This window comes from Callospermophilus lateralis, chromosome 3, assembly GCF_048772815.1.
Source record: "Callospermophilus lateralis isolate mCalLat2 chromosome 3, mCalLat2.hap1, whole genome shotgun sequence".
Lineage (NCBI taxonomy): Eukaryota > Metazoa > Chordata > Mammalia > Rodentia > Sciuridae > Callospermophilus > Callospermophilus lateralis.
The window spans coordinates 120720690-120744307 of NC_135307.1; the positions used below are offsets into that span (position 1 = coordinate 120720690).

Sequence of the window (23618 nt, forward strand, 5' to 3'; positions counted from 1 at the left end):
TCCCTCCTGGTCCACCTTTGCTGTCTTTTCACTACTCTCCATCCAGATCCTACCCCGAGGGCTCTCCTGCCAGCCTCCCTGTCCTGCCAGCCACCCTGTCCAGCACCCTCTCCCTCTTTGTTCCCTGACATTCATCCTCTGCCTCCACTGGGCTTGGGTTACCATAGCAAGAGACCTTGGCCTTCTGAGTTCACTTTCCTGGAAGTGGCTTCTGGGCAGGGTTTAGGTGATGTTTCCATGACTGGGGATTCTTAGGGATCTGCATTTTCAGGAGATGGGGCCTAGGTGTGATGGGCCGGCCACACCTTGGACTGATGGGGCCTGTGATGGAGTCCAGCAGCCACTATGCTCTGGTAGGACTCCCTTTAGCCCTTCAGGGGACTCCTCACACGGTGCTCTCAGCTCAGCACACAGAGGTCGGTGGAATTGCTGTGAGTGTTGCAGGTGACCTCATTTCCAGCCCAGCTTCCTGGTCTCCTCATGGCCATTTATAATCCTGCCATGCTGGAGGGAATAAGGCAGGTAGGATGGCAGAGCCAGAACAGAAAGAGCCCTGTCCCTCACCTGCATGCTGTGTGACCTGGGCCTGTCCTTCTCCTCTCAGGTCCTCAGGTTCCCCATGTACACTGGCACTGATGCCAGCTAAGACAATTTTAGGTGGCCTGGGAGTCGATTATCATTATTTTTGGCACTAGGGATTAAACCAGGGGTGCTTTACTACTGAATTACATTCCTAGTCTTTTTTTGTAAATTTTAAATTTTGAGCCAGGGTCTTGCTAACTTGCTTAGTGCCTAGCTAAGCTGGGGAGGCTGGCTTGGAGCTTGTGATCTTCCTGCCTCAGCCTCCCAAGTTGCCGGTGTGCACTACTGCACTTGGCTCTGGGAGTTGATTTTAAGTGATATACATATTAAATAACATTGATTCACATGGTAAGAAACTTAAGATTTTCAAATTTTCCCTTGGTGCTCCAAAACAGCCTCATTTGGGTAGCATATCTTTGACACTTTCAACACTCATCATTCTTCTCTCCCTGCGTTTCCTCCTTTTTAAACAAATAGTAACAAGTATCAGTATCAGAGTATTGGCAAGCATCAAAATCCAGACAGAATTTAATTTTTTACCTGGTAACCTTGTGTTCCCAGTAAATATGATGATTTTCCCATTGAGTGTTACTGCATATAATTATCTTAAGTTTATTTTTGGGAATAAGTGAGTTCAAGGAGATTACTAAGTAAATGTGAGGACAGTTGGCACATGGGCATGGCAAAGCCGTGACAGAGGCAGAAACGTGGTATAAGAGAGCAGAGGAGAGAGGGCTTTCTGAGTCTTGGTCCTGTCATGGGAGTCAAAATCAACTTAGGAGGGTGTAGACTGGATTGAAAAAATGTGGAACAGATAATACCTGAGTTGACTGCATGGAATAAAGGTAGATATGTTGTTGAATATTTGTTCTTATATTTGGTACAAATATGCATTTGTACCCAGGATTGTAATTTCAAATTACATACACACACAGGCACACACACACTTTTTTTGGGGTGGGTGGTGCTAGGGCTGGAACACAGGGCCTCATGCTTGCTAGATAAGTGCTTTAACACTGAGCCACAGTCCCAGCTCATAATATATCTATATATCTATATCTATACCATTTATTTCTCTCTATATATTTAACAGTGAGCTATGATAAGATAAATGTAAGGCTCATCCTGGACCCTGGAGGACCTTCCTGGGTTCATCTGGCCTTTCTAGTGGGTGACTATCAGGTGCTTAGTCTTTATTTATCTCTGTCATGCTCAAGTCTGAGGCCTGGGCTCATGGAGCTGGTGGAGAAATAACCCAAAGACCTGGGACATGCCTTGGGGTTGGAAGTCTGAAGCATTCGGCTGTGTGCAGGTTCCACAGGATGCTCTCCCCCTCCACTGGTCACCTCCGCATGGGATGGCAGCCAGGTACCCAGGGGTGCTTGAAGGAAGAAGGGAGAAGGGGGCAGCTAGGGGATTGACAACTGACTGTGAACAATCCAAAGGGTCAGAGGGTTAAAAAAGCCTTTTAGGTTCTCTGAATACTGAGACCAGAGAAAGAGATCAGGGGTAGATTTCCCTGAGGTGTTTACGGGGGTTCACGATCCCATGGTGAGAAGGAAACTTATTTGCAGTTTAATCATTTGCAAGGGTGCCGGCAGCCCTATCAAACTCTGTCCCTATTTACTGTCTCATAGAGAGGGGCCTTGGATGAGGGGGCTAGAAAACAATATCTCCCCACGCCCGGCCCCACACACTCTCCCAGAGCCCTGCAGGTAACTGTCTGGGGTTGGCAGAGTGAGATAGAAGGCTGGCGGAGGGCTCCAAAGGTACCCTGCCTGGGGACTGAACCACTCTGAGCCTCTGAATGACAAGGGAAGCATTTTGGAGGCTCCATAGTGGCAAGATATCCGAAGACTGGCCTGTTCTAAACCTTCATGGGGGCATCTTGGTTATCTCAGGTGGGATCCAGCCTTGCCCCTGGCCAGGGTTTACCCAGCAAAGCTGACTGTGGGGTGCTTCCTCTGTTGGCAGAGCTCTTGTGTGCCTATAGCAAATGTTTTAGGGGGCAGAGCAGGAAGCATCCCACCCCCATCCTAAGAGCTGCAGCTGGCTTCCTGGGCAGTGCCTTATGGTGGCACCCTAATGCCTAATGACACCTGGCATCTGAGCCTTGCCTGTGGTCAGTCTGAGTCCCCAGGCTTGATTGATGTTTCTTTCTATCAAGAAGTTCTTGATGATGTCAGGTGAAATAATATAATAGAGTCAAGCTGTGCCAGGCACCAAAAGTGAGGTGAGTCTGTCCCACCTGCTCAATGCCAAGCCTCAGGAAGTAGGCCCATGATATGGCATCCCTGTCCTTCCCCGACCCCTGCACCTTCTCCCTTCTCTGGGTCGGGTCAGTCTCTGCTGGTGTGGTTGGGCACCTCCTTTCCTTCTCCCATCTCAAGGCCTGGTGAGGGGCATTTAGGGAGGGCTTGAGGGGCACTTGGGGCTGGGCTCTGTGGGCTAAATCCCTAAGGTTCAGGGTCCAAAGGTCTGGCATGAACTATAGGGCAATTAGGACTTTGGACTTTGCAAGAAATATTTCAGTGTGGTGGGGTGGAAGCCCCATCTTGCTTTTTGCCCCCTAGGTATCAAGATAGAAATAGGTACTTGACTTTGCCGAAGCCTCAAAACTCTGGAGCTCTGGAACATCAGCCCCTGGATTCATGGTATTCACAAAGATAAACAGATTGTTACCCCATTTAAAGAGTATAGGGGGATGGCCTGATGGTCAGCTGGCTGTCACGTTCCTCCAGGGTAGTTTCCTTTCTTAATTTAGGGGAAGACCATACAGTAAAAGGCTGTCCTCTGTATTCTTCTAAATCAAGGACTTCCTGTTCTAATTTAAGACAAATGGTACAGATATGCAAATGGAGAAGTCAAAACCAGAAATGACCAAATTTTACTGATAAAATTTAGTGCACGGAGCTGTTCTGATCACTGAGAAATTGACATATGGGGACAGTTTGTGGGCTTTGCAAGGGTGTAGGTTCAAGGAATAAGAAGGGGGTGCTAATGTCATTCTTGGGGTGGCTAGGCAGGAAGCTGAAGGGGTACCCATGGTGAGGGTTGTAGGTGGACCAGGGGATATTTAGGAACTTGGCTGGGAGGCTGGGGTGCAAGATTTGGGAGTAAAGCCTTGGCTGGTAAAGGCAGTAAGTCCATTCTCCAGCCTGGTGCTGGCACAAGAGTGGAGATTTTAATGACAGGACATAGGAATGGGGCTGAGAAGCCACCCAGTGAGACCCATCCCAGGGTCCTGTCTGGGTGGGTCACCGACTATGCCTGCAGACTGCTAACTTGTTTCTTCTGCCCATTGTCCCCAGCCTGCTGAGACAGGGTTCACCCAATGTTGCTCTACATGAAACCTTAGAGCCTTAGAAGAAAAGGAGTAGGGCGGGCTTGGCCCAGGCTCTCTTTGCCTCCTTCCTGTGCACCGCTGGCCCTACAAGGCTAGAACCATGTTTGCATAAAGGTCTTAGCTTCCAGGATGCCCAAAGGCCACCTCTGCCCTGTGCTATAGCCGAGAGGCCTTGGGGAGGCACTTACACAGGCCCACAGGTAACCTGAAAGAGGGAAGACAGTCAGGATGGGGACTCAGACAGAATGGGGGGCCACGGAGGCAGTGGAGGTGGCGGTGGCTGCGGCAGACGAAGAAGCCATGTGAAGGAGGCGGATGGAGCGGCGCCCGGGGGCAGACGGACAAGTTGCCCAATGCACGGTGGGGCTTTTCCCCACAAGCACAGTCCACAGGGGCTCCAGGGAGCCCGGGCGGAGGAGAGATGGCCGGACAGCACAGATGGGTGGAACATCTGTCTGAGGACACAAACAAAGTGGAGATGGTCAAGGCAATGACACACGAAGCTGGCGAAGGACGGATCAAGTAGGCGGGAAGGAAACAAGATCGGGAGGCAGATGAGGTCAGCAGAGTAGGAGTGGGCAGGCATCAAAGCCACTGTCAAGGGCTGGAAGCTTTGGCTGTCCCAGTCCCAGGTGCCAGGGGTGGGGACCTCCAGTGGGACCTCTATCGGCAGGGGTCATGAGATCCCTCACAGAAGGGAGGAGAGGATTCCTGACTCTATAGGGAACCAGCACTCCAGGTCTCCCAGGGCCTCTCAAAGTTCCAGTGAGTAGCCAGCCAGGCAAGGAGGGAAAAGAACAGTCCACAATGAAAAGAGGGCAGAGCCCTGCGGAAGTCTGAAGGAAGCATCCAGTGGCAGCGGCACATGCAAAGCCCACGTTTCATGAGTGTGTGGCCACAGTGCTCAGTGGGCGGAGCCACTGTTTCCCTGGAAGAGGCTGCCCAGACCTCATGGGACACAGTTCAAGGGAAACCTCAGAGCACTGGCCTTGGAGGCCTGCCTGGGCTCTAGTGCTACGGCCATGTGTCCTTGGCATAAGCCACTAGCTCCTCAGCTTTTGTCTGGAAAAACAGGATGGGAGGAGCTGCCTTAGGGTAGTAGTTCTCAGGAGGGGCAATTTCAGCAATGTCTGGAGACATTTCTGGAGGGGGCTCTTAGCATTTCATGGGTAGAAGCCAGGAATGCTGCTAAGGATCCCATAGTGTATAAAACAGCCCCTACAACCGAACCATCCTGGTCAGAGTGACGAGTGTGGGGTGGAGAAACCTGCCTCACAGGCAGTGTTGAGGGGTAGAGAAGGCTCTTTGCAAACAGGTGTGATTTTTGGTAAAAATGTATTTCTTTGATTCTGAGACGCCACTGTCCGTAATCTGCACTCTTGTTTTGATGACTCATTTTCAAGAAAAAAGAAAAGACAACCACATTAAACACACTGACTTGAAGACATACTCTGAGGTCCGAATTCTTAAAAGAAAAAAAAAAGTGCATTGAGAATCAAGGAATCGGGCACCCCTATTGTCATCAGCACCGCCACCGTGCTTCTGGAGATTCCAGTGTCCTTCCTCTGCTTCTCCCAGGAAATGCTACCAAACCCTGGACTTTCTCTGGTAGAGGACAAAGCTGACCCTTCTTTGGGGTCTGGGAATCCTAGGGGTCTTGTGGGAAGACAGAGGGAAAGACAAACAGACCTCCTGCTCTGGCTGGTGTGGCATGTGGATGTCTCTGCAATGCAGTTCTACAACTTTAAACAGAAAAGTGACAAAATGACACATAACTTACTTTTTCAGAGCTTCTCTGAGATTCTTAAATCTGCCCTCTGATGACACAAGCTTTTGGAGCTTATCAATCAAAGCTTTTGTCTAGAAGGAATTAGAAGCATTTACTAACACACAGCATACATCAAGGCCCATGGCTCTGGCCCACACTCTAGCATGCTGTCCTCCAGGGTGCCAGAGCCACATTTGCTTTGGATTTGGGAACTTTCTGTGTCTGGCAATCTTGCCCCCACCTTCTTAGGAGTCAGGCCTGGGCCCTCACTGTGTGTGTTGGTCCTCACATTTCTCAGAGTACAGAAGTGGGTATGGGAGCCTGAATGTGCTATGTCCTCAGAAACACTGCTGGATCCTAAACCAGGTAGTGAGAAGGATTTGGTGGGTGACTCCAAGAAGCCTATGTTCTGAGCAGGAAATGGCTGATTTTCTATTATCATACTTCACATGAACTCTATCCAAAGGATGTGACCAACTTATCACACCTTCACTCTGATGTGCCAGAAACACTTCCAAATTTAAGACTCAAGACAAAAGATGGAAGATGAATTGATCATCAAAGAAGACAAGGCCTGGGTGGAGAAGAGGAAGCCCCAGGTTGAAGGGTTGCCACATGATCATCTCAGGCCCAGCCTACCCATCAGCTGGAGCCGAGTTCCAGTGGCTGGAGTTTGCCTGGAGAGACCAGTGCTGTGTTAGGTCTGGCTTGCATTCCTTTTCAGATGTGGTCTGAGGGAAGTCCCTTCACTTCTGGGGTTCTCAGCTCCATCATTTATGAAAGAGTGAGATGATTTGTGACTTCCTTTCTAGGTTCTCAAAAATCCAGAATGTGGCTGAGAAACTATGCTGGAGAATGGCCATGGGCCACCAGACGCACTCATCAGCCTGGAAGAGGTCACGGCCATAGATGTGCTGGGTAAGATTTAATCTGAGAAAAAAGCCCATGAATGACAAAGTAAGTATCCATGCTGATGGAAGATGGAATCAATGTACACCCTTTGAGGGAAAAAAAAAAGGGCAGAATACCCCTTCTGGTTTAGTGCCTCATCAACAAGGAGAAGAAATATTAGTGCCTGGTGTGGACTGACTCTGATCAGAACACAAATGTATTCTGGATCTGATGACAGAGACATGCACCAGGATGGCACCACCCATACCAAGTCAGGTGATTCTGCATTCCTAGAGAGTCTGCTCTCAGATGCCTGGCAAAGCCTATCTACGCAGGCCAGCCTCTGCCCAGGGCCTCTGCTTCCTTCCTGCCTTGATCCCTTCCCAGAGCTGCACCCTCCTTCCTCTTCTTGTCCACCCACCTTCAGAGGAATGACCTGAGATGACTTGAGGTCAGATGTGGGAACCGAACATCAGAAGACCTGGGGCCTCCCTGGACTCTGTCACCCACCCTTGACATGCCCATGAGTAAATCACCACTCCACGCATCTTGATGGGCCTCAGTTTCTCACCTAGGAAATGAGAGGGGTGATCCAAGTGTTCCCTAAGAGCAGTGCTAGTTCAGATATTGTAGAGTTTTGGGAGACATGGAGAAGCCAGATCAGAAGGTCCTGGTGGCCACATACTTCTGGGTGAAGTGTCACTGAGCTTTGAGGCCATGAAAAGGTACAGTGGCTGTTCTGAGATATGGTTTTTCTGAAAACATCTGGGGCCAACTATGTCTCTGAGCTGAGCACATTTTGATCCCTTTCAAATACCTGTGAACTCTGTTGTGTCTGCTCCTTTTTAAGCTGTCGCCTTCTATCCAGGAAGGAGCCACATGGGCTGGGAGGCCACAGAATTTTCCCAAGTGCTACTCAAAAAGTATGTTTCAGGGCTGGGGTTGTGGCTCCGTAGAGTGTGTGCCTCATATGTGTGAGGCACTGGGTTTGTACCACATATAAATACACGAATAAAATAAAGGTCCATCAACAACTAAAAAAAAGAAAAAAAAAAGTGTGTTTCACTCTCAAGCAGCTCAAGTATCTTCTGGTTGGGCTGAAGGTTGCCATCCTTTGATGTTCCCTGGGGTACCAGGCCCTCAATCCTGGGCATTTCTGCTGGAATATGGATGCCAGTGGGCGGAAATGGGGCAGGGCTTGAATTATGCCAATGAAACCAGGGATCAAGCAAAGATTCTGTCTTGGAGGCAGTGTCAGGAAGAAAGATGGCTATATGGCCTCCAAATTCCCACCCCTTCCTGTTCAACAAATAGAAGACTCTAGAGGCCAAGAATGTTTCCTCCCAAAGAGGCCAAAATGTGTTGTTAGCCAAAAAGAGGCTTTTGTCCCCATGTATACAACCATCCTGGGACAGCAAACGAAACCATGTCACTCATCAGTGCCATCCTCTCCTGCCATCCTATCACTCATCAGATCCTTTCCTGAAGAAGCATAATTGTTGGCAAAGAGGAGGGGAGAGGGGTTGAAAGAAGAGAGGAGAAATAAAAGGTTCCAAAGTACAATTGATTGCTTATTTCTTGTCCAGGACTGCACTGGACTTCACAAAATGCTTTTCTGCTTTGGGCCAGCAGATTTAAGAAACTGATAAAAATGAGCTGCTTAGACTGTTTCAGGCCTCTAAGAAATGTGGCCACTTTGATGGGTTACAAGTGTCCCTCGGATACCTGTAGACATACAATGAATTGCCCCTGGATGGTGCTGATCAGGCCGTGGCCAGGGACTCCCAGAAGCCCTTGTAGCCAGGCATTGTGCAGATACACAACTACCGTGCACAACTGAGGGCTGGGAGAAGCTGTGCAGAGGGTGGAGGCCTGGACATACTGCCAGAGGCATCTTTGGTTTTTGGACCAGTTCCTGAATGACATCCTAGAATGCAGGCCACGCTGCATACACTGATCACACTAACTTCCCCTGATTTTCACTCTTGGGAGTGAATGGTAGATTCAGGATGGCCAAGGTGGATCCCTTCCAACTCCATGAGGAGGGTGATACTGGAGAATGAGAGGCCAAGAGATGTAGAGTATAGGTTCCAGGAAGATCCCCATGGGGAGGGAAAGTGAAGCCTGGTCTGGGGAACCCCTGGAATGATGATGTAATCCTGATAGTACAGGATAGGAAAAGAAAGATATTGATCTGGATGAGACCCCCAGACCCTGCTGTCTGAACCCTGGTAGGCCAAATCAGCCCAGATGACTTGGTGGCTCTGCAGAGCTCAATCCTGACTTCACCAGTTTATGACAGCATGTGCCATGTGTGGCTGGATGTCCCTGCAGCCCTGAGCTCCTGTGTCCCCTGCCTCTGTTCTTTCCTGAGCCCACTAACCACAATGGCACCTTTCATGGTTCTTATCCTGATCTTGGCATCTTTGTGGGCCAAGAGGCGAGCAGTCCAACCTCCACGGAATGCAAGGGCTTGTCCCTGCACACTCTGCAGCCCTGCTGCAATCAGGGCCTACAGTGACTGAAAGGCTGGGTCAGGGCACCAGAGATGTCCCAGGACTTTCCTGATTTAGCAGCTTATCTAAGTAGGAAGGATTTCTGGATCTGCTTCAGGATTGGTAGGTAGGATCATGACCTGCTGTTGGCATGAAGAGGGTAGTGAGGGGCAGGTGATAAAAAGAACAGTGAAGGGGACACAGTATGCAAATTCAGAGTGTGCAGATGAGACAGGCCCCTTGGAGACACTGGGTCCTGCATGCCCACTCATTTGAAGGACCACAGACACTGTTGCCAAGGTATCAGTGCCTTTAGAGGCTTCCCCTATCCATAGTGGTTAGGCTGCTTGTCCAGCCTCCTGTGGACACACAAGCTGGGGTTGGGACATCCACCATGTATACCAGGTAAGTGACCCAAGTGCCTCAGTATGACCTCCTTTAAGGAAAGTTACCCAGTCATGACCCTTTTATTCCTGAGAAGGAATTCACCTTATAGTTTTTCAGAATCATGTTCTGAATGAACAAAGACCAAACTCATATTAAAGATGATGAATTAACCCATGAGTAACAGGGACCAAGTAATTTTGGTGGCCAGAGGGCTGGTAAAATCAGAGTTTCGACACGGGATCATTTATCATCTCAGCTGCACTGAAGATCTGGGCTGAGATATCCATGAAGATACCACTTTTGTTCCAATCTAAGAAAAAGAGTGTTGAGGCTAATAATCACTACTTCCCACTTCCCACTTTGGGGTATTAATTACTCACGTGAGAATTACATCTCACAGGGCCCACTCCCACATTTGTGGGCCTCATATCTGGTCCTGGTTGACATAGGGGATGTGACTGTTTTGCCTGTGAGTAAAACATCCCAGTCCTTCACCCTTTTCTGGATGCCCAATGGCCAGCCCTCTGGTCTTCCTGCCCCAACCCCAGCCCAGCCCCACGTGGCAACAGTGCCAGCCTCTTGCCTGCACCTGCTTAGAGACTTTGAGCCATGTCTTTTTGAGCCGGAAGATTGCACTCCGGTTCATGGAGGAGGTGATTTCCAGCACGGCGTTGTAGTTGTGTAAGCAGCGACATATGTCAGCCACAGCTACCCACTTCTCGATGGCGCTCACCCTTGCATTGATGTCCTCATTTCGGATGATTTCTGAAGCGATCAAGTTACTGATCTTTAAGCCAATGCAATGAGACAGGAAAAAATAAGAGGAATAATTATTATAAAGATGACAAAACATCATTATTTGCAGATACGACTGCCTTTTGAAAATGGCAAAAGAATGAATTGGAAACTTCAAGAACAAGAATAGAGTTCATTGGGATGAGTGGTTAAGAACTCAATATACAAAAATGAGAAGTTTTCTTTAAGTTGGCAATAACTAATTTGAAAATACTATGAAAACAGATTATCTTCAAAATAACAATGGGGATTTGTAGTTACCTAGGAACTTAAATAATTTAGAATCATGTAGGATTTTACATGGGAGGGAAAAGACACACACCAAAGGGTATAAAAGTTTTGAAAAATGGAGAAAGAGATCACATTCCCGTTTGGGAATGTAAACATACAATTTTTCTCAAAATTAATACATGAGTTTTAATGTAATCAATTAAAACCCAGTGGGACTTTCCTCTAGAGCTTGACAAAGTTCTAGATTCTAAAGTTTATCTGTAACTATCAATAGTTACAAAGGGCCAAGCTCTGAGGGAAGCTCCCTCCATATGTCCTGCTTGGTTAGACATACAGTCTGAGGCTTTGCTCACCCCACATACACAGTAGAAGAGACCTCAACCCAGCCAATAATCACATTCCACAAATAATTCAAGTGCGGGTTATATTTTGAGTAGCTAGGAATGTGGGAAACTGGGGCCAGACAGCAGGGAACTAGAATTGCAAGGAGTTGGTGCAGCATGAAGCACCAACCTCTTTGCAATTTCTTTGCAACTTCCTATGAATATAATTATTTTAAAATAAAAGTAAAAAAATACTAATTTTAAAAAAGGCGATAAAAGAATATTTGCAGGTGAATAATAGTTATGGGGTTTTACTACCAAATCTTATCAAAAACAATTTCTTCATCTTTTTTTTTTTTTCTTTTTGACATGCTAGAGAGTAAATGCAGGGCTTTGCACATGCTAGGTAAGCTCTCTAATACTGAGCTACATCCACACACCTAAAACAATTTCTAAAGATTTCTAAAAAAGGTACTGTAGAACTACTTAAGCATGTAAAACTACTTAAGAGAATCAGGAGGGAATGATAACATAAAATAGTGCATGTATTGTATCTCCTAATAAATTGAAGTAGTAGTTAAAATATCTTTCCATCAAGAAAGCACTGAACTTGAAAACAGTTTTACATAAAAGTTATACTAGTTATTTTGTATGTTTTGGTATTGGAGATTGAACACAGGGGCTCTTTACCACTGAGCTTCATCCCCAGACCTTTTTATTTTTTATTTTGAAACAGGGTGTCACTAAGTGGCTGAGGCTGGTCTTGAACTTGAGATCCTCTTGCTTCAGCCTCCTGTTGTTGGGAATTACATGTGTGTGCCACTGGGCTCAGCTATACTAACTTTTTTTTTAAGAAGAAAGAGAAATAGAATACCTGCTAATTTATTTTATGATGCCAGCATTACCGTGATACCGATACCAGAGATGGACAACACAAGAAAGGAAATGACATATCTGTTTATACACCACAATCACATTGGGTTTGTCCCTGGGATGCAAAGATCTTTGATTATTAGAAAAAGAGTGTAACTGTCACTTACCATTTCAGTAGACTAAAGGAGAAAAACCATATGACCATTTCAATAGCAAGAGGGAAAATACTTGATAAAAGTCAATATCCAGCTAGGCATGCTGGTGCATGCCTGCAGTCTCAGCTACTCAGGAGGCTGAGGCAGGAGGATCAAAAGTTCAAGAAGTCCAGCATGGGCAACTTAATGAGACTCTGTCTCAAACTAAATAAAACATGGGGATGTAGCTCAAAGCGTGAGGCCCTGGGTTTAATTGTCAATAACACACACACACATACACAGACACACAGAGTCAATATTCATCATAGGAAAAACCTCTAGCACACAGGAGTAAAAAGGATTTTAAAAAAATCTTGATAGAGGAGCAAACACCATCCTACATGGGGAAATAGTAGAAGCATTCCTTTCAACACTAAGAACAAGATACGCTGTCACTGTTTCCATTCCACATTGTCCTGGAAAGGGTGGGGACGAGGATGAGGCACCTGAGGCCCCAGTGTGCAATTGCCAGGAGGGTGAGTGGCTTCTTAAGTTTTGCACCCTGGCCACCTTGCTTGTCTCCCCCAGGTCTAGCCCTCGTGCTGGAGATCTTAGCTAGTACCAGTCAGAAGGATGAAGACATGGAAGGCAGAAGGGCTGGAAAATAGCAAAGAGAACTGTTCCTGGGGGACATTAAGAAAGCCACCGTCATCGAGACACACATTCTGTGTCTCAGGATACAGAATGATTTAAACACAGATGGCCAAGTGCCAAGGAGTGAAGAGGCAGCCTCTGGAGGCTGTCCCTGGGTTCCGAGGGGACTTTCCTGCTGTGTAATGTGGGTGATGCAATTTAACTTCCTTGAGTCTCAGTTTCTCCCACTAAAAAATGAGAATAGCGAATTAAATGAGATGATGTCTATGAAACCCTTATAGCATAGCACTTGCCACACAGTAAAAAGTGAATGATCAGTTTGTGTTTTTGTCTTGTCCTAAACAGTCCTGGGCACACAGTGGGACAGCACAAAGGAGAGGACAGTGTCGGGCTGCCTGGCACTGTGCATGTGTGTGTAAGGCATGGTCAGACCCAGGTCTCTGGCAGCCTGTTTCCTAAAGCTTTGTCTGGTCTTCATTGCTCTCTGTCCTGGGAGACACAGGGGTAGCCATTCTGCTCTCTGTTCAGGACAGAAAACCACCTGGTGCCCAGGACTGGCAGGCTCCAGATGGCTCCTCCCCTCTGCTGTAATAGTGGGTCTTTTCGGTTCCTCCTGGCTGCCAAGGACCCGCCCAGGATGGGCTGTGTTTGCCTGGAGGCCCATCCCCTGCTGAGGTTAATGCGTGGGGCCCTGGCAGGCGGTCAGGATAAGTGGAATCATGTGCTTCTACCTCCACCCATCAAAGGCTCTTATGTTGATGATTAAACTTAGAGGAATGAAGATGTTGAGTGCGAATTGCTCTCAGAGCTATCACGAGGTTGGGTGTGGATGGGTCCCAAGGATCCAGGGGGCAGACCTTGAGCAAATATGGAGAAGTTGCTGGGAGAGAGATTTTCTCACATGGGCCATCTTCCACAGTGCAGGCACGGGAGGTATGCACGGCCACACACTCTGCTAGAGCCTCAGCTTCTCAGTATCTCAAATGTGAGAACAGCCCCCATCCCTTAGGTTTGGTGTGAGCTTTAAATGAGATTATTATGCATGTAAAGCGCAGTGCTAGGCACCAGGCAGGAACTCAACCAGGGGCAACTACTACAGGGGACTTTGCCAACACTCCATGCAGAAGAGACTCTTGCCTTAGCAGACTGAGACCTGTTAGGTCTCTGATCTCTGCTGCTCTCATGTTTCTCTGAGATGGGCTTCTAGGAGCTGGGTGTACGGGTTGCTCCCGTCTGATCTTAGTGTCCTAATCAGAGTTAGCCCAGGTCCTTTGTGCTATGTACACGGGGCTGCTTTGCTGTTTTGGTATCTCTACAGTTCATCCCCAAGAAAGCATAGGGGGTGGGAATAGGGGATAAAGTAGGAGACAGAGACTGGTGGAGTCAGATACCAGGCCATCCTGATCTTGCCTAGGGACACTCACAAGCCCTTGGCTTCAACCCAGCCTTGCCCCTTAGTGGTTCTGGGTTTCTGATCTCTTTGATATGATCCTGTGGGGTCCAGTTACCCATCATGAAAGTCAAGAGGGTGGTAAGAACATCATTTCGTCACTTCCAGGGTACTTGAAGCTCCTAGCCAACATTTCAGGAAGTTCAGAGGGTGTTGGGTAATATGTGTATGCATTAGAGGGAGGGTGTCTGCCATTCCCCAGCCTAACAGTCCTTGTTTCTGATACTGAGTTGAGGTTAAAAGGTAAGCCGCATAGCAGAAGCACAACCCTTTCCTCCCTTCCTTTCCATCAGGCTCATCACCGCACCTGCTCTCAGGTGATTCCTCTCAGTAATCACAGGTTTGAAGGAGGGCTCCCGGGAACCAAGGCTGGGCTGAGTGTCTTTCTCTGATTGTCCCTGTTATTCGTCATGTGACCTTTCAGTGGTCAGCCCATTTATTAGGTGGAGAAACTGAGACGAATGAAGTCACCAGCCCAAGGTTATATGGCTGGGGGTGGGGACACCAGAGAGGACCCAGGTGGCCTGGCTCCTGCCAGTGTACAGCTTGCCCTCCACTAAGCCCTTTGAGGGTCCTGCTGAAGAAACTCTGGGCAGAGAAAGATGCTGCCGCCCATACGCACATCATTGAAGTGCTTGGTGGTTTTCATGATGTAAGGCGTCCTTTCGTTCTTCTCCAGCTTCATCCAGCCCTGTCCGAAGAACTCCCTGCAGGAAGGAAAGGGAAACCCAGGGCGGTGAGGTGCTGGGGATTGAGTACTAGGCACTCTACCCCTGAGCTCCACCCCCAGCCCTCTTTGCTTTTTGAGGTTGCCATTTATAGGAGATCTACCTTCCTCAGAGCTCTGGGGAGGAAGGAACCCTGGGCTGATCTACCTTCCTCAGAGCTCTGGGGAGGAAGGAACCCTGGGCTGGAGTCTAGCTCTGCCTTGTGTTGGTTGTGTGGCTTCAGGCAAGCCCTTTATGCCTCAGGGTCTAGTTCCCCCAACTGTAAAATGGGAATAACCAGGGCAGTTTCCCCACAGGGTCACTGTGGGGCTGAAACAAGACAAAGCTGTGAGGGGGGCACATTAGATCTTGTCAGGGGTCTTGCTCGCTGTAGGAAGAACTCATATTTTACTGACTCTGCAGGGATTTGTCTGTGGAATAGGGGCAATTGAGGCCACAAAAAAGGACCGGATAGAAGGACAGGGTTGCCTTCAAGCCAACCCAGCAGCACAGAGGACCTCAAGGAAAGCCACAGGCAGCTCAGGCTCCTGATTGGATGGAATGGTGAGGAGATGCACCTGGGCAGAATCAAGGGCAGCAGGGCTGGGAGGAGACAGGCTGGGTGTGAAAACACATCCTGTTTCTCCTCCTGGAAGGAGCACATCAGGAATGATGACTATTTCTACATCCGGGGATGTGGCAAGTTTTCAAAATGCCAGTGTCCTCATTTAGGTGAGGCTGCACTCTGGTGGGTGAGGGCTGTGAGGGTGCCGGGCCCCCTTTCTGGAAAGCAGACACTGAAAGCCCTGCATGATGTGTAGCTTCTGATCTGGAGATTCCAATTTGGGGAAATTATTCTGGAACAACTGTCAGAAGTTCAGAGAAATATTTCGTTACAAGGATGTTTGGTTTTAAGTTCAGTTTTAAATATAAAAGTGAAAAGTGAAAACCACCCTGTGACTTTATAATGCTGCTAGGGAATTCTGTACACTTGTTAAAGAAAGAGGGATGCAAAATTATCTAAGCAGTATGATTACAGTGAACACTGCAGGTGATGAGACAGACCAGAGCTGGGAGGCCTTGGGGTTTAGTCAAAGTTTGGAGCTGTCCCCAAAGTCTGTGCCTGGAGCTTGCAGGTGAACACCTGTGTGCCCACACACATGCCTGTGTGCATATTTTCTCACATGTGTATGTGCACACACACATACATGAACACAGCTTTTTCTAGACCTTTAGAATAGGGGCTCTGAGTGCTGCTTCTGGAAAAGCCTGAGTACGTGTACACATGGGCAGCTGATAAGTAGACAAAGAACTTAGGGGAAGGAAGGGAATCCATGAATCTTTATTATTCTGGGACATGGAGGGTCCGTGCAGCTCTGGGAACCTGCTGCCTGTGTCTCAGGGATGTGCTGAGGAGATGCCTGAGGAGCAAGAGAGGGAGGAACTAATGCCCGTGCCCACTTACTCATAAGGAATCTTCTTGAAGACGAGGTGGTCCAACAGGGTCAGCTGTTCTGCGATCTCCAGGGCCGAGTGATTTTCAAAGGGCTCAGCCTTCACACCTTCTGCCTGAGGGAGCAGGTCTTGAGTTAGGACCAAGAGGGCCACTTCCAGGCTTTCTGGCCAACTCACTGAGGGGCTGTGTTCAGTTCTGGTGGCAGGGGAGGTGGATCAGGTATGACAAGGGGAGAATAGGGAATGGGGAGCAGAGCCCCAGCACTTGATGCACCTTGTGTGTGTGGCCTGTGCTTCAGGTTCATTCTGTGCAGTTGTCACTCTGCCAGGGAACCACCACCATCCCACTGGGACAATGGAGGCTTGCTGAGCTCAGGTCATCTGATTCCAGGATGTGTTGGTGACTCCCTGTTGGTGACTCCCTGCTGTCTGGGCTCCAGACCACCCCAATACAATTTCCTTTTGAAAGTCATTAGCCAGTGTGCATTCCCAGGTATGATTATCACCTGGGACAGTGTTCTTATCCTGTGCCCAGGAGACAGCCATCTGGCCTCGGTCTTGGACTACCATGGCCCTGGCACTTGGGACATCACCTTTAAGGGGGCCCACAATCTGGGCCCATTGACTAGGGCAAGTTCTCAGGGAAACATCAGCCAGGAATAGTGGAGCCCACGGCAGGGATGAGAGAAGGGGGAGACACAGTGGCGGGCAGGGGGCTGCCGACCTCTAGCATGAATGACTCACAAACAGTCTGCTGGATCTGGAGAGGGCTGGAGGGAGGTGGAGGAGGAGAGGGAAGGGACAATGACGTTGGTCTTAGGAGCAGCTTGTGTTCACAGAGGGATGAGTGTGGAACAAGGATCCTCTGCATCCCTACACCCTCGGGGCCAAATGGGCCATATAGACACAGAGAGGTAAGTCCATATGGGCATGTGGGCTCACAGGGGAACCTGCCACATACCACTCATGACTTCTGCTTTCCCTGCCTAGAAGTTCCAGTGGGCTGGGCTGAGCACCCTAGACCATCTGCACTGATTGTAAGGGAAGCGGGGTCCACCCACACCCAGGGAACAAGCCATTCCTCCTGGACTCAGTGTCTTCCTCCCTCCATTCCTCCCATTTCTTCTCCAAACATTGAGGTCTGCATAGCCAGGCCGGGGTTAGACAATGGAGATACACAGACCTGAACACACAGACCCTGACTTCAGGTGCAGGGTGCCCACCATGTGGATGGAGCAGGAAAACAGCCTGTGTGTGCGTGTTGGGCAGGGGGGTGGGACTGGGGGGATGCCATGGATGCTTCCTGCCAGAGTCACCAGGGAATGGAACAGAGCCCAGCTGCAGGAACACAGGTGTGGGGAACCCCATGTCTTCGGGGATGAGAGTTCTCAGGAAGGCTGAGGGGACAAAGGCAGCAGGGACTCTGTGTTGCCCTGTTGCAGGGCAAGGACACTGCATGGGGCCTTTCCCCTGTGTGTTCACAGGGAGGGGACCTTCAGCTTCTGAAGCAGGTGAATGCATGAATACAGGCAGACAGTTCAGCCACATTCACTCCAGAGGGAACAACACTGGTGGCCAGGGGCTGGGCCAAGGATGGTTGTATAGTCAAGTCCAAGGGTGAATCCAGGAGGCCCCACTGGGGTGAGTCCAGGAGGTCAGGCTGGCGTATGCCCAGGTACTGAGGAGCACAGAGGCCTGCACCAGGCTTTGAGTCAGGAGAAAGTGTACTGGTCAAAAGGGGGCAGGTGGCCTTCTGCTTCCTTCAGGTGTGGCCTAAGAAGGAGGGTGGCCCTGGAAGCAGAAGTCAGAGCCAAGGGCCTGGGCCACATTTCATCAGGCTTGTGCGAAACCTCCTGGGGTGAAGCCTCTCTCCTCTCTGGAAGTCTGAATCTGAATCTGTCCCACCCAGCCTCTGGGATGTTTGAAGGCTCAGTTCTGGAAGAGCCTCAGGCTGTTCACGAAGGAACGAGGGCTCTCTGCTCTTGAGGGGCAAAAGTTCCAGCCTGCCTCTCAAGGAGCCATTGCGTCTGCTCCATTGGTAGGCGCTGGGGAGGGTTTACCCAGCATTCTGACCTCAGAGGGTCAGTCTGGAAGAAGTGGGGTCTGGGGGCACCAACTTCCTTGCCTGAAGGGCACATGTGGATGGGTGGGGGGAGTACCAGCCCTGCAGTGCTGCCGTGGGGCAGGGTATGGGCAGGGTGCTGCTGTTCCATGGGTGGCCCCCACATGTACCCCAGGTGGGAACAGCCAGTTCTAGGAATCGGGAGGAGGATTGTGAGACAGGAGAGGATCAGAGGTACAGGAACCAGGGTTCTAAGTCACCCAGTTTGTGGCATGTTGTTACATCAGCCACAGGAAATGGATACATGAGTGGCCATGCCTGGTTGGGTGGTCAGGGGCAGGGAGGACCAAAAGGGGGCTGCCTTGGTGAGTGAGGGGAGGTTGACCCTGCTCACCATCTGTGTGATCTCCTCCAGTGTGATCTGGTTGTCACCTGGGTCCTCCTGGGTCAGAGTCCTGGGGAGGAGAAGGCAGCTGAGCCCCCAGTTCTCCTCCCAGGCAGCCCCACCCCAGCCAGACAGAATGCCCTGCAGCTGCCTCGAGGCTTTCCTCCTGATCATGCCCTTTTCCAGGAGTCCCTTTCCCCCTTCTTCTTCACTGGCCTCTTCCTGATGGTCCTGACCCTCCTGGCTGGGTGAGGTCTCCTCCTGGGGCTCCCTGTGTACTGCTGCATTCTGGCCACTGAGAGACCTGGGCAGGGGGCCCTTGAGGTCAGGCTGTGTCTGATTCATTCCTGTGGCTCTGGCCAGTATACAGCAGGTGTTCCTTCCTGCACATGGAAGGAGATGAGGCACGAGGGAAAGGAGCTCTAGGCCTGAAGGACCAGAGCAGGCAGGAGGAGTACAGGGGGCCTTCCAGATGGGGCGCCCCTCTAGTCTGGTCTTGACCAGAGAGGGGTTCACAGGATGGGAGGTAGCAGCATGGTGGCCCAGGGGCCAGAAGGGGACTGTGCTGGGGGGAAGTGAGGACAGAGGCAGATGACTGAGCTGAGCAGAGTGGGCACCAGGTGGTGGTGGGAAGTGAGAGGGGCCCTCAAATTCAGGCCAAAGTGCCTTGTGACAGGACTCGGAGCAACGAGCAACAGTGGGCCAGAGGGACAGAGGCTGGGGACAGGCTAAGAGCCAGGCTTGGGGTGTATGTGTGTGGGAGCAGCTGGGGGTCTCCAGGGCCAGGCTGGAGGGAGTGGCACTTTGCCTGGGTGTCAGCCCTCACAGCAGGCACCAGCATGTGCTGCTCTGAGAACTGTCTCACCTGAGGACCCACAGTCAGAGGACCCACGGTCAGAGGACCCACAGTCAGAGGACCCACGGTCAGAGCACTGAGGGCTGGCTCTTTACCCGGGGCTGCTCCACCCCAAGCCTGCCACTGCACCCTGAGACGGAAGTGTTCAGAGCCAGTGCCCAGATGGCTTTGGTCAGTGTGATTGGGGGTGCAGCATACTTCCTAGGGAGGACTGTGAGGGAGACTCCCAAGGCCTGGAGCTGACTACGCGCAGGGGTGTGTGTGTGTGAGTGAGTGAGTGCGCATGGGCACGCGCAGGGAGGTAGGTACTGAAGATGAGGGAAGCCTAAGGACATTCAAGGATTGTGCACCTGCAGGAGTGACTGGCCGGAAGCTGGGGCTTCAGGTTAGGCAAGGGGAAGGTTTGGTAATGGTCAGAAGGAGAGGTCTGAGCTGTCACCTGGGCTGGGCTAGGAGAGGACAGCAGAGTCAGTGATGAGAGCAGCAGGTGGGGAGGGAGGGGGGCTGTGCCTGACACCCCCTGAGCAACCTGCGGAACTGCTACTCTCGATCACGCTCCAGCTCCACCCCAGCCCTCCAAGCAGGTATCCTTCACCCACTTAACAGAGGAGAAAAATGAAGTTCAGAGAAGAAACTTGCCCGGTCATTTGCAAGTCACTGGCTCAGCCAGCTCTGATGAGGGGGCTGCCTGGGCCCTGGCTTGCATCAGGGGAGGCTGCCTGAGGAGCAGGAACAAGCACAGGATCGGGGACAATTCCACAGACGTTCCCTGGGTCTTACCAGTACTGTTCAACGGCACTCTCTACAATGAGGGGCATGTGCTATGTCTGCTGGGTCCAGACTGGGGTCACTAGCTGTGTGTGATGCAATACGACTGTGGAAATGAATTTTAATTTTATTCAGCTTTAATTAACTGAGGTTTAAATAGCCACATGTAGCTGGTGCTTACCACACTGGATGGCACAGGCCACACAGGTGTTAGCCATGGACACACTTGGAGAAGTGGGCATGGTTCTTGCCTCAAGGAGATCAAGGTCTGGTGGGGGAGGGGAGAAGGGAGGGACGGACACACGGACCACCCACTCCCAAGTTGGGATACTGAAGGGGGGCTGCATGGCTCTAAGGTGACTTGGGGCTCATTTCTATCCTGACGTACCTTCCTGGGGCCATCCTTTTGCCTGAGAAGGACCCGCCTCACCTCCCTGGCCTCTGGGCAGCCTGTATGAGGGCAGAGGTGAGGCTCCCTGTCCCAGCAGGCGTCCTGAGCTGGTGGTTGTCCTTACCTGATGATGTTGGCTGCAGCCTTCCGCTCCTGAGTCAGGAGCTCTGGGTCATGCATGACCTCCTCCAGGAAGCCGATCACCTTGCATTTGAGCTCGTCGTTGGTCTCAAAGTCCTTCAGGAAGAGGGGACGGGTGGCTTGGCAATAGTTTTCAAGCTGTCCTGCAGGGGGCTGGGCCCAGGCTAGTAGTAGAACCACAGCTTCTGTTCTGCCAGGGGCTGCCTTACATCATTACCTTTCCGTTGACTTCGTGGCAGGGTCAAGTGGGGCTCTGGGACTCTTAGCTATAGGTATAGGGCACTGGAGCAAGGCTATGGACCCCAGCCAGGGATGCAGAAGCCTACTTGTTCCTCTGGGAGGATGGATGTGGACAGACAGAGGCTCCTTGTATTCTTGAAAGTCCCTGATTCCCTCCTAGGGGACTGTGTGGGTCCTTCTGGTAACATTAGCTTGGCACTTGGGCTTCCTCCCTCCCGCTGCCCCGTTGGCCATCAGCTCATTCAGCCAGCTGTCACCCTGGGAGCAGCTGGCTCCTGGAGCCATCCCTGCAGGTCTCCTGCAGCCGCCCAGGAGGACTCCCACTTACCTGAGAGTGCTTGGAGACCCAGTGGCGGAGCACATTCAGGACTCGATTGGTGGCCGCTCTGCGGATCACAAACTCCTTGTCCCCATTCCTCTGGTCAGGGGGAAACCCTGGTAGCATGAGTGGCAGAAAAGAGAGAGGACACAGGAGGATGAGAAACAGAGCTCGCTCTAGTCTGGAGTCAACTCCCAGATCTGGTGAATCTGGGCTGCTGCTCATAGCTGCCAGGTGAGAGGGATAGTAGGGACCATCAAATACTCAACAACTAGGTTCTGACCCTTAAGACAGGTGCCAAGAGTTGTTAGTGGACACTGTCCATGAATCCTCAGCCTCTGCCAGAACTCTTCATCTTTCTGGGGCTGCTGGAAGTTTCTGGTGGCCTCCCCTGACAGGTCCACTCAGACACCAGGGCTCTCTGGGGTCCCTACTCCAGCCGGTGCTATGGGGCCACTGCTGAGGAAGTGGGTGGTAGGAGGGTGGGGGCAGAGGCTCCTGTGGGCTCTGTAAGTGGAAATTTGCCAGTTGCAAAGGGGGCTGGGTGGGGAAGAAGGAGCTCCCCGCTCTGATGGGTGCTGCAGGAAGAAAATCTGGGATGGGTGGCAACAGTCTGCAGTGTGGGAGGGGGTAGTGTCTGGGTGGGTGCTGGGATGCAGGAGATAAGGCCACCCTCCTTGGGGCTTGCCAGGCAGGTGGCTAAATATTATCCCCTTGGACAGGGGCTTGGAGAGAAGAGTGAAGATCAGGCTGTGCCCTGGGCGTGTAGTGGCCATGGCTCCAAGGGTGGGGTGTGCAGAGGCCCAGCTGGTGTGGGGCAGAGTGGGGGGCATGCTCCAGCATCCCATAAGAGGAAGGGGGGCTAAAGTAAAAATTATGATGTGGGAAGCATGGCATCCAGCCAGTGAGAGCCGTGAGTTGAAGCAGGGTTCTTGGAAGGGTGCTGTTAGCAGGACCAACGGCGTCCCCAGCACCACATGGGAAACACTGACTGTGGCCAACATCTGCTTCAGGCTACAGAGGGGCTGACCTGGGCGGGGATGTGTGAGCAGACCACCCCACGAACCTGCGCTGGCTAAGGACATCCTGCGGTACTTCTCCTTGTTTGGGGTGCCCTCGTTGGCTCCTGCGGTTGCTATGGCAAAAGCAGAGGCTGCTGAGAGGGCGCTGCGGTTATTGTCCAGTTCGCGACAGGAGGTCATCACTACTCCGTTGTTGTAGGAAAAGAGCGGGAACTCTGTGGAGAGGAGGGAACCAGTCCTCAGCGTCCCTGGTGGTCAGCCCTTCAGGCGGCTGGAACCCTAGGCATCTGAGGCTGGACTAGCACCACGAGCAGGCAGCTCTGTCTTCATGGACCAGGCTTGGTCAGTTGGTGGGGGGCAGTGTGTGTGGGGGTCTCTTCTCCAGCTAAAGTCTCTGGGAAGGGTCATGCTTTGATCTCCCCAGGGCTGTGCCAGGGTGGGAAGGCCCTGCCACCTTACTGCTTCCACCCACCCCTTCCAACACTCTGTGGCTCCCAAATCCATTGCTTCTCAGGCCCAGCTGTGCCCAGTCCAGCTTGAGGACAACACCATGAGTTTTCTTGCCCTTTCATTGTCCAGGGAAGTGACACAGCTTGTCCAATGTCTGACATCCAACAGTTCATACTGATGGGCTCATGGGCACAGTGCCATGGGGAGAATATTGCAACTGGAGTCCATCCACCTGGGTTGAAATTGTTCCCAACTATTCACTAGCTGTGTGACCTTGGTTAACCTCCCTGAGACTCAGTAATCACCTCTGGGTAATAGGGATAACACCTGCTTCCAAAGTGGACGCTAAGATTAAAGGAGATAACATAGATGAAAGTACTTTGTATAGGTGAAAAGCTATATAAATACCATGGAACATCCTTGATGATGATGATGATGAGAATAATAATAATAATACTTATTATTATTATTCATTTTTATAGTAATTGTAGTAGAAAGTGACTCCAGAAACTTTTAGTTTTATCTTGTAAGTCTATAAAGTAATCCATACTTGGGACAAAGTAGCAGTTCTTAAGCTGTGGGGAGCAAGTGATTTAAAGATTCAGACTTATTTCTGAGAATTGGCCTTGCATGAGATGTGTCTGTGTATGGGAGAAGCTGTACCCAGCTGCAGTGTGCCCAGGGAGTTTTTGGATAGCCATCGAGTTTGGGATCCCTGCTGCCCCTTGCATGTGGGAGTGGGGGCTTGGAGAGGGCAGTGCCAGGCAAGAGCGGCTGTCCTCTCCCCACCTCTGGGTGTCTCAGAGCCCTCTTGGGTGTGGGCAGGTGATTTACGAGAACCAGAGACCAGGATGGCTCCTCAGTGACCCTTCAAGATTGTGAGTCTGAGATGT

The 23618-nt window shown here is 50.7% G+C and overlaps 1 protein-coding gene across 4 annotated transcripts in view; it reads right to left on the minus strand.

Annotated features, from left to right (window-relative positions):
• Rasgrf1 (Ras protein specific guanine nucleotide releasing factor 1) overlaps positions 1-23618 on the minus strand; it is a 104398-nt gene that overhangs the window by 4601 nt on the left and 76179 nt on the right. For all 4 annotated transcript variants that reach the window (XM_076848724.2, XM_076848723.2, XM_076848722.2 and 1 more), the window contains 8 exons: positions 22320-22490; positions 21263-21369; positions 20678-20790; positions 18548-18608; positions 16102-16205; positions 14552-14636; positions 10059-10256; positions 5709-5788 (listed from right to left, as the gene is read on the minus strand). In XM_076848724.2, the coding sequence (XP_076704839.1) occupies positions 5709-5788; positions 10059-10256; positions 14552-14636; positions 16102-16205; positions 18548-18608; positions 20678-20790; positions 21263-21369; positions 22320-22490 (919 nt within the window). The remainder of the gene's footprint in view (positions 1-5708; positions 5789-10058; positions 10257-14551; positions 14637-16101; positions 16206-18547; positions 18609-20677; positions 20791-21262; positions 21370-22319; positions 22491-23618) is intronic.